This window comes from Rhinolophus sinicus, linkage group LG04, assembly GCF_036562045.2.
Source record: "Rhinolophus sinicus isolate RSC01 linkage group LG04, ASM3656204v1, whole genome shotgun sequence".
In the NCBI taxonomy this organism is placed as follows: Eukaryota; Metazoa; Chordata; class Mammalia; order Chiroptera; family Rhinolophidae; genus Rhinolophus; species Rhinolophus sinicus.
The window spans coordinates 111,894,080-111,905,318 of record NC_133754.1 but is presented as its reverse complement, the minus strand read 5'-3'; the positions used below and the strand labels follow the sequence as shown (position 1 = coordinate 111,905,318).

The following is an 11,239-nucleotide window of genomic DNA, read 5'->3' as shown; positions in this document are numbered from 1 at the left end:
TGTGCTTGTTTGCCGTCTATATATCTTCTTTGGAGAAATGACTTCTCAAATCTTTTGCCCATTTAAAAGGTTGGTTTCTTCTTCCTTTTTTTTAGTAAGTGTTGAAACTTCTTCATATATTTTGTATAGACGTCCATTACCAGAAATAAGATTTACAAATATTTTCTCTGTGGCTTGCTTTTCATTCTCTTAAGCAATTCTTAATTTTGATGTCTTTCAGAGAGCAATTCTTAATTTTGGTGCAATCTAAGTTTCAATTTTTTTCTCTCAGTCTCAATTTTGCTGGTATATTTAAACAATCGTTACTTAAAATAAGGTCAAAAAGATTTTAATATATATATATTTAAACTTTTATAATTTTTATTGTACATTTAAGTCTATAACCTATTTTGAGTAAATTTTTATACTTGGTACCATGTCTGGATTTAATTACATTTTTTTGTTGTTGTTGTTGCATATACACATCCATTTTTTTCCAGCACCATTTATTGAAAAGCCAACCCTTTCTTTGCTCAATTGCATCGTATGTTTGTGATAAATCAGTTGACCTTATGTGTATGGTCTATATCTGGACTCTGTATTTTTCTACTCCTCTCTCTTTTTATATCTTGATGCCAGTACTACATAGCCTTGGTTATTTTAGATTTATAATAGTCTGGCACTCAGTATAAATTCTCCAACAGTTTTTCTTTTTTTCCAAGTTATTTGAGTTATTCTAGATTCCCTGCATTTCCATTTGGATTTTAGAATTAGCTTGGTATTTTTCACAAACACAAAAAAAGACTGCTGGGATTCTGATTGGGATTGAGTTGAATCTACATCAATATACGTAAATAATACATGTCATCCAGTACATGAACATAGTATATATCTCTCCACTTTTATGGTACTTTTTAATTTTTCTCAGCATTGTTTTTTTAGTTTTCAGTACACAGGCCTTGAGCATCTTTTGTCAGATTAATCCCTCTCTAGTTCATATTTTTGATGCTAATTAAGGTGTTTTTAAATTTCAAATTTCAGTTGTTTGTTGGTAGTACATAGAAATGCAATGAATTTATGTATAATGATCTTATATCTGGTAAACTTGCAAAACTTCTTAGTCCTAATAGCTTTTTTGTGTAGATTCTATACGATTTTCTACATAGGTGATCATGTTATTTGTGAATAAGTATAGTTTACTTCTTTCTTTCCATTCTGTATGTCTTTAATTTCTTTTTCTTGCCTCATTGCACAGGCGAGAACATCCAGTGCAATGATGGATTTAAATGGTGAGCACGGACATCCTTTCCTTGTTCCTGATCTTATGAGGAATGCTTTCCTCCTAAGTGTAAGTTTCATAGCTGCCCTTTATTAGCTTGACAAACTTCTATTCCTTGATGAGAGTTTTTATTGGGAATGGATGTTAGATTTTGTCAAATATGTTTGTGGCATCTTTTCAGATGATCATGTATATTTTTCTTTTTTAGTTTTTCAATTTGGTGAATTACATTGATGTTTTTTCTTGTTAAGCCAGGCTTGTGTCTTTGTTAATACACTGCCCTGACTTTATTCAGATTTCACCAGTTTTACCTTCACCCTTTCATGTGTGTGTGTTTCTTCAGTTCTATGAAATTTTATCCCATGCACATTCATATATATTGAAAAGATATTGAAAGATACCATATTGAAAGATACAGAATAGTTTCATCACTAGGATTCCTTGTGCCACCACCCTTTTATGGCCACAGCCAGCTCTCTCCTCCCCTCTCTTCCTCTGGCAACCATTAATCTATTCTCTCTCTCTATAATTTTGTCATTTCAAGAACGTTATATAGAAGAAGTCATATTATATGTTATCTCTTGGGATTGACTTTTTTCTTTCAGCATAACTCTCTCTTTAGGTTGATCCAAATTGTTGCATGTATCATCATTTCATTCCTTTTATTGCTGAGTAGTGTTTCATGGTATGAATATACCATTTTGTTAAACTGTTCACCCACTGAAGAACATGTGGGTTTTTACAGGTTTCTGGCTATTATAAATAAAGCTGCTGTGAACACTTGTATACAGGTTTTTATGTGAACATAAGGTTTTCGTTCCTGGGATAAATGCCTCTAGGGTGCAGTGGCTGGGTCATTTGATAAACACGTTTAGTTTTGTAAAGAAGTATCATGCCAATTTCTAGAATAGCTATACCATTTTATATTCCCACTAGCAATGTTTGAGAGACCCAGATTTTGTGCATTCTTGCCAGCACTTGGTGTTAGTAGTGTTTTTCATTTTGGCCATTCTGACAGATTTCTAGCAATATCTCTTTGGTTGGTAAGAGTGAGGAGTTTAGTGCATTTCTTCTTGGGGAGAGCTGGGTAGCTTGAGCATATCTGAGTAAGTGCAGTGTATCAAGGCTTTACTCTTCTTGGAAAAGAGACTGGTGTTCTCCCCATGAATAGGTAAAGGCCCTGTTCATGTGTATCTATCGCTGTCGTTTTGTGAGGTCTTCATGGCATGTCCTTAGCATCTGCTCATTCTCCTCAGATGATCTCTATCCCTCAGGGTGGTTGACCGGTATGAGTGTGTTTTAAGTCTGACCTGACCACTGAATATTCCAGGCAAAGATGATCTGGTAACAAGTGGTCAGAGGAAAGGAATAGTCTCCTTCTACGTTGGTTCATGTGGGTGGTTGGCAGCCAGGGACCCACAGACTCAGGTCCAGGTTGTCCACTTAAGCATCTCCAGACACTGAAGTTTAAGAGGACCCATTTCCTGGCAGTTCATCTCAGCTGGGTGGGCCCCATGAAAGGTGGTTGGCCTCAGGAGTAATGGGTAGCATGCATGTAATGACCTAGAGTTATCGTTTTCTTTTTAGGTGGAATTTGCTTACAGGAAATAGGAAATCTTAAGTGTATAGTCTGCGAGTTCAAACAATGCATGAGCCTCCTCACACTGAACTCTATCAAAATACAGATTATTACTCTCATCCTATCAGAAAATTTCCTTGTGCCCCATCCCAGTAAACCCCGCCCCTATCCTTCACAGGTACCACTGATTTGAGTTTATTTCACAGTAAATTAGTTTTGTTTGTATAAATGAATATTTATATCCTTTTGTGTAAGGCTTCTTACACTCACTGTAAAGGTTTTAAACTTCATCCATGTTGTTGCATACATATAAATAGTCTGTTCCTTTTTAATGCTCAGTAGTATCCATCACATCATATGAATATATATATATGATTGTTTATCCATTCTCCTTGGTAGATACCTTGATGGCTTCCAGCTTTTAGTGATTTTGAAAAAGCTTCTATTAATGTTCTTATGCTAGTTTTTTGTTTCTTGTTTAGTGAACCTTTGTTTTGAAGTTCTTTGAATAAATACATAGGGTATATATGAGATGTATTAGTTACCTAGGGTTGCTGTAAGAAATTACCACAAATTGAGAGGCTTAAAACAACAGAAATTTATTCTCACAGTTTAGAAACCAGAAGTTCAAGTCAACCTGTTGGCAGGGTTGGTTCCTTCTGGGGGTTTGGAGAGAGAATCTGCCCCTTGCCTCTCTCCTAGCCTCTGGTAGTTGCTGGCAATCTTTGGCATTCTTCGGCTTGGAGCTGCATCACTCCAATCTCTGCCTCTATGGTCACATAGCCTTCTTCATTTTATGTGTCTCTGTATATAAATCTCCCTCTTCTGGTAAGGATACCGGTAGTATTAAGGCTCACCCTAATCCAGTATGACGTCATCTTGATTATATCTGTAAGGACTCTATTTCAAAATAAGGCCACATTCATATGTTCCAGGTAGACATGAGTTTGGGTAGTTTAGTAAGAAATGACTAGACCTTTTCTAAAGTGGTTGTATCATTTTCCATTCCATGAACGACATATGAGAATTCCTCTTGCTTTACATTCTTCCTGACAGTTTTCGTTTTCTCTGGTGATCGATGTGTAGTGGTATCTCATGGGGGTTTTTAATTTCCGTTTACCTGATGATTCACAACATTGAGTACTTTCTACGTGATTTTTGATCGTTCATGTATATCATATATGTACGTTGTGAACTATCCATTAAAATATTTTCCCATTTTTTAATTGTATTATTTTTTTGTTGAGTTCTGTGAGTTCTTTATTCTTCGTCATATGTACATTTTGAAAATATTTTCTCTCTGTCTGAAAATTTTCTTTTCAATTAACAATAAATTTTGATGAGTAGATGTTTAGTTGTGAGAAAGTCTGATTTTTTGCTTTCTTTTAAAATTTTTATTGTCATGATGATAATCTATATTTTCTTCCAAATGTTGTATAGTTTTAAGCTTTACATTTAGGTCTATGATACATCTTGAATTAACTTTTGTGTATGGTGTGAGGCAGGGATTAAGGTTTATTTTTCGTTTTCATACGGCTATCCAGTGGCTCTAGCACCATTTGTTGAAGAGTCTTACCTTTCCCTAATTGGATTGCTTTGTTGACAATCCAGTGACTAGCCAAGTGTGGGTCTATTTTACACTCTCTATTCTGTTCCTTTGATTAATATGTCTAATCTTAAACCAAACCACACTATCTGTATTACTGTAGGATCATGGAAAGTCTTGAAATCAGGTAGTGTAAATCCTCTCCCTTTTTGTTTCTGAAGATTGCTTTGGATAGTTGAGGTCCTCTGCCTTTCCACTTCAATTGTAGAATCAGGTTGAGAGAGAGAGAGAGGGAGGGAGAGAGGGAGGGAGGGAGGGAGGGAGGGAGGGAGGGAGGGAGGGAAGGAAGGAAGGAAGGAAGGAAGGAAGGAAGGAAGGAAGGAAACAAGGAAACTTGGGTAGTATTTATTATTGAGATTTTAGTGTATCTATAGATACCTTGGGGGAGAAATTAAATCTTACCAATATCAAGTCTTACAACTCACTCCTAGATCTTTTAAATTTGTCTCGGCAAAATAAAAGTTAGTGAGATGCAGCTAAAGCAGTGCTTAGAGCGAAACGTATAGCCTTAAGTAATTATGTTTGAAAAGAGAACTAGTGACTTAAGCTTTTACCTTAAGAAGCTAGAAAAAGATGAGCAAAGTAAATGCAAAGTGAGTAAAAGGAAGGGATAATGACGGTAAGCGCAGACATCAATGAAATATAACACAGATTAACCACCGAAAAATTTGCAAGCCATATGTTGATCCCTGAAAGATCAACAAAATTATGTATCACTAGGTAGACTAACCAAGGAAAAAAGAAAGAAGATACGAATAATCAATTCAGGAATGAAAAGAAGTCATCACTATGTATCTTTCATACTTCAAATGGACACTCAAGGGATATTATGTACAAGTTTATATTAACAAGTTTAATAACTTACATGAAACGGATGAATTCATTGGAAAATATTACTGACGCAGGATGGAACAAAATCTGAGTAACGCTACATTTCTTAAAGTAATTAAATTGGTGGTAGATTAACGAACCTACACATGTAATAAAAATCAAATTGAATCCAACCTTATTTAAAAACAATTATACACCATGCCCAAGTGAGGTTTATTCCACATACGTGTATACAAGGCTCAACTACACATCATCACAGGAGTAACTTTCAGTAGGAAAGGAAGCACTTTTGCGTGTCTTCTGTATTGAATATGGTACCTGATTTAAATACAGTTAATGTCACCCTCACAGGAAGCAATTCTAAAAAGAATGTTCATCCATCATAATTTTTGTGCCTAGCTAGTAATGTGGCAAATTTTAAATAAAAGTGATTTAGAACTACAGTGTCCACTTTGGCAAACCCTAAACTTTAACATAGTTTTAAACATCCAGAAATTCCTGAATAAAAGGAGAAATAAAAATTTTACCAAGGTAGTGTTTTTCAGTGAATCAGACATTTCCAGGATGTAGAAGAAAATCAGTTTAGAAACTCTTTTAAAATCTATAACTGCTCTTGTGTCTGTTGATTTTTGAGACCAATAAGTATGTCAGTAATTGGACATGGTCTCAAAACTTTCCAATAGAAAGAGAGAGAAAAAAAAAATCAATGCCTATTAGCTCCTTAAGGAACTCGTTCCTTCTGCAGCTGTGGGGATGCGTATAGCAGTACAGCTGTGGGTTAAGTGAATGGCCTAAGACTCCAGGTCACAAGAGGAATGCTGTGCCTTTATTGCTTTTAGACAATTTAAACAACTTCAAGACTTGGTCAACAATGTAAAAGGTGGACGTTTTCAGTGTTCATCAGAATGAACACTTGGAAATTGGACAAATCTCACAGTATGCCATCTCCATGATTTTAGGACAATATAAAGGAAATGTTAGCATATGTGACAGCTAATTTTATGTATCAGCTTAGATGGCCGCAGGTTGCCCAGACATTTAGTCGAACATTATTCTGGGTGTTTCTGTGAGGGTGTTTTTGGATGCCTTTAATATATAAATGGGTAGACTGAATAAAGCAGATACCCTCCCTTATATGAGTGGCCCTCATCCAATCAGCTGGAGGCCTGAATAGAACAAAAGGTTGACCCTCTCCCAAATAAGAGGGCATTCCTCTGGCCTGAGTGCCTTCAAGCTGAGACATAGTGATGGTAGTGGGGGAGCAGGTGTGTGGGGTTTTTTGGTTTTTCCTGTTTTCACACTGGAACTGAAACATCAGTTCTTTATGGGTGTCAAGCCGCTAGCCTTTAGATTAGAACTGTACCATTGGCTCTCCTAGGTCTTCATCTTGCTGATGACAGATCTTGGGTCTTTGAAGCCTCCATAATCACGAGTCAATTCTTTATACCCTTATAATACATCGTGTGTGTGTGTGTGTGTGTGTGTGTGTGTGTGTGTGTAAACATATCCTATCCAGAGTTCTACTACTCTGGATAACCTGAATACTGATTTTGGTATTGAGAAGTGGGGCGCTGCTGTAATGAATATGTAAAATTGTGGAAGTGGCTTTGGAATTAGGTGATAAGTAAAGGCTAGAAGTGTTTTGAGGTGTAAGCCTCGCTTGACAAGAAGAGACTGTTGGTAGAAATATGGACATTAACTGTCATTGGGTGAGGACTCAGAAAAAAAGCAGGATAGCTGGAGAGAAAGCTTCCATCTTATTAGAAGATACCTAAATATGAAGTGACTAGCATTCTACAGTATGGATTTTCTATTAGAAGAATGGTTAGAATTGGTTCCTGTAGGGTGACGTTAACTGTATTTAAATCAGTCAGTGTATTTAATACAGAAGACACAAAGAAGTGCTTCCCTTACTACTGAAAGGTACTCCTGTGATGCTGTGAGGTTCACCAGAAAGCCCTAGGCTTTAACCCAGCGGTGTACAGCAAGCCAAGGTGAAGGCAGTGGCTGCTTCTCTCTTCCTGTCAAATCACAGACAAGTTAACAGTCGTGTAATACTGAAAGCTCAGCTGTCAGAACTTTGAAATTACAACAAACTATTTATTGGAAACTGGTGGCCAGAAATGTACACACCTTCCCCAAGTTGTGAAAATGTGGACAGCCTAACTTAACAAAATAAAGTCACTGAGAGTTCAGTGAGCTGCACTAGAGTACATTTGCTAATGAGAGACCAACCATGGTGGGACCTCTGCTGGCCAGAACTGTATGAGAAGACGGAAAGGATGTTCACTTTCACATCTGGATGTCCAGTGGGCTCAGCACTTGTGATTACCAAAGCCACTGCACAGGAGCTTATAGAGCGAGAGCGAGAGCGAGAGCGAGAGAGAGAGAGAGAGAGAGAGAGAGAGATTTAAGTTTATTGAGTAGTTTGCTGAGAAAGCAGTATAGGGGGTTTTAAGTGTTAAGAGGTTTCACAGTGGCCTTTCTTGTTAGTATTGAAAGCTAGCATTTTTGACCAGATGGAATGAGTCAATACTGTAGATCAGAGTTCAGGAAACATTTTCCCTAAAAGGCCGGGTTAAATATTTTAGGCTTTGCAGCCTCTATGTTCTTTGTTGCAACTACCCAACTTTGCCACTGTGTGAAAGCTGCCATAAACACTACATGAAGAGTGATGGGGCTGTAGTCCAGTAGACCAGTATTTACAAAACACCTGGCAGACTAGTTTGCTGAACCATGTTGTAGATGGTTCAGAACATACATCTCAGTTTGATTGAAGAAAGGATCAGGTAGGTCTGGAAAGGCCTGTTATACTGCATTTATTTAAGGGTCATGGTATTGTTCATTCATCAGCTTCAGATGGATGGAACCAGTGTAATGGAACAAAGCATACAAATTTGATACCTCCTAGGCAAGAGCTATTGTAGGCGGAAATTTTTCCTTTTACAACAATATGTGGAAAATTGAGAAAAGCAGGTCTTGGATTGACTGGGGACACGGGGAGCCAGAATCCTTTAAGGGGCTGCAGAACTAGACCATGTCTGTGTTTCACTGCTGAGTCCCCATTTTCTGACAGAAAACCCAGCACATATCCTCCAGGACATACTTGTTTACGACAATTGCAGTACCTTCCGGTTCTTCTCCCACACGGACCTCTGACTTCTCCTTTATACTGCCTACCCCACGGGGCCTCTAGGTACAATGACTCCTTTTGATGACCCCATCCTTTTCTTGTAGGAAGTCACTAAATAAATTTGTAACAAGTCATATAGTTTAACTCTCAGTCAAAGCACGTATTTGTGGATAATGTGTACATCGGTGTTGATGACGGTGGCTTGTGGGATAATTGTATTGGGGAAACTGTGTAACTATTGTCAGCAATTTATAGAGCTGGTGCTGCCTGTGATGCTTTCTTGAAATTGTTGAAGTCGGGCTGATATTTAGAGCTGGCTCACCTTGTGAGTGTTCTGTTGTAACAGGATACACGTTCATGTGTCACCGTGGGAGGGAAGGTAGGTTTGTAAAGGAAGTCTTTCTGTGAACACCTGAGGAATGACTGTTGCGTAAGTTTAACTGTCCACCTGTGGTGATTTTGACCGAGACTTTCTCTCCAGCAGAACCAAGGAAAGAATTCCAGCCCCATCTGTCCTACCCGGTGGCCTTTTCCACTCCGCAGCTCCTCAGACAATATGTGCTGTGCGGTCATCCCCCGCAGATCCCGCCAAGCTCTTCGGCAGGGAGCCACTTCCCACTAGAAGTTCCAAGCTGCTCAAGTGAGGAAGCAGACGATGGAGGGAGAGGAAGCTCTGACACCATTTTCAGGAGGCTGCCACAGAATGGGAGTTCGAGTGTATTCTTCAGCCCATTTCAAGCTCAGCCAGTAGACAGAATGGTAGGCAACAGAGGCGGAGGAATAGACCAGGGGCTGACCCCTGAGGAGGCAGACACAGTGTTGACGGAAGCAAACATCTCAGAATCTGGAGCAGTGATATGTGGAAAGTATAGACTAGGCCTTAGCACAAACGTCAGCCTCTTTAGCCTCCAGAAGCATCATGTGTGCCCTGAATGTGGCAGAGGCTTCTGTCAGAGGTCAGACCTCCTCAAGCACCAGAGGATGCACACAGGGGAGAAGCCTTACAGTTGTAGGGAGTGTGGGCGGGGCTTTGGTCGGAAGTCCTCCCTCACCATACACCAGAGGAAACACTCGGGGGAGAAACCGTACATGTGCAGGGAATGCGGGCGACACTTCAGGTACACATCCTCGCTCACCAACCACAAGAGGATACACTCTGGGGAGAGACCTTTTGTGTGTCAGGAGTGTGGGCGAGGCTTTCGCCAGAAGATTGCCCTCATCCTGCACCAGAGGACACACCTGGAGGAAAAGCCCTTCGTGTGTCCCGAGTGTGGGAGAGGCTTCTGCCAGAAGGCATCGCTTCTCCAGCACCGCAGCTCACATTCAGGTGAGAGGCCCTTCTTGTGCCCCGAGTGTGGGCGTGGCTTCAGGCAGCAGTCGCTGCTCCTCAGTCACCAGGTCACACATTCAGGGGAGAAGCCTTATGTCTGTGCTGAGTGTGGGCACGGTTTCCGCCAGAAGGTCACCCTCATCAGACACCAGAGGACACACACAGGGGAGAAGCCTTACCTGTGCTCTGAGTGCGGGCGTGGCTTTAGCCAGAAGGTCTCCCTCATGGGACACCAGAGGACGCACACAGGGGAGAAGCCTTACGTGTGCCCCGAGTGTGGGAGGGGCTTTGGTCAGAAGGTCACCCTCATCAGACACCAGAGGACACACACAGGGGAGAAGCCTTACCTGTGCTCCGAATGTGGACGCACCTTTGGCTTCAAGTCACTCCTCACCAGACACCAGAGGACACACTCAGGGGAGGAGGCTGATGTGTACAGAGTGTGTGAGCGAGGACTTAGCCAGAAGGCCCTGCTCACATCTGACCAGAAGACACACTCAGCAGAGAAGCCATGCGTGTGTGGTGAGTGTGGGCGTGGCTTTGGCTTCAAGTCAGCCCTCCTCAGACACCAGCGGACTCATTCGGGAGAGAAGCCATACGTATGCAGGGAGTGCGGCCGTGGCTTCAGCCAGAAGTCTCACCTCCACAGACACAGGAGGACCAAGTCCGGCCATCACCCCCTGCCACAAGAGCTGTTCTCCTGATCTTTACTTCCCATGAGTGTGAAGATGGCAGAAGTCACTAGGAAATGTTCTACTTTGCTCAAATGCAGTGGAGAGAAAGATATACTGCATTCTTTTGGTCATCAGATCACTGATTTATGGTTTCCCTCCTGTGCTAGCAATGTGTTTTATTTGCTAGGGCTGCCATAATAAAATAGCATAGGCTTGGTGCCTTAAAGAACAGAAACTTCTTTTCTCCAGTTTTTGAGACAAGATATCCAAGATCAATGTATACATAGTTTGGTTTCTACTGAAGCTCTCTCCTCGGCTTGCAGATGTGATTGCATTCTTGTTGTGTCCTCACATGGCCTTTATTCTGTGTGGGTGTTTTCCTGGTATCTCTCCCTCTTTTAAGGACATCAGCCATATTGGGTTAGAGAACTTTTAAAGACGCAGTCATTAAATAACTCACATTGTATATTATGGTTTCCACATGAGTTTGGGGGGAACAATTCAGCGCATAAGAGTCAGCCTGCTGATGCCCCACATTCATATTCTCACATACAAAACAGCCCCCAAAGTCCTAACACATTCCGGCATCAACTGTATGTCCAGGAATCTCACCTAAATAAAGTGTGGGTGAGACCAGAGGTGCATTTCATCCTTAGGCACAACTTCTCTTCAGCCGTGTTACCTGTAAAGCAGACAAGTTATCTGCTCCCAAAATACAGCGGTGAGACAGGCCTAGAATTCACATTCCCATTCCAAAAGTGGGTTGGAGGCTCAAGAATGATTTCTGATTAGATCCTCTGCCCTGTGGGCCCACGAGTGGCAGGGGTG

The 11,239-nt window shown here is 40.6% G+C and overlaps 1 protein-coding gene across 1 annotated transcript in view; it reads left to right on the top strand.

The window, feature by feature from the left end:
• Positions 1–10,637, top strand: part of ZNF169 (zinc finger protein 169) — a 32,331-nt gene extending 21,694 nt beyond the window's left edge. The window contains exon 4 of the mRNA XM_074331514.1: positions 8,831–10,637. Coding sequence (XP_074187615.1) covers positions 8,831–10,441 — 1,611 coding nt within the window. The 3' untranslated portion in view covers positions 10,442–10,637. The remainder of the gene's footprint in view (positions 1–8,830) is intronic.
• The last annotated feature ends 602 nt before the right edge of the window (positions 10,638–11,239 follow it).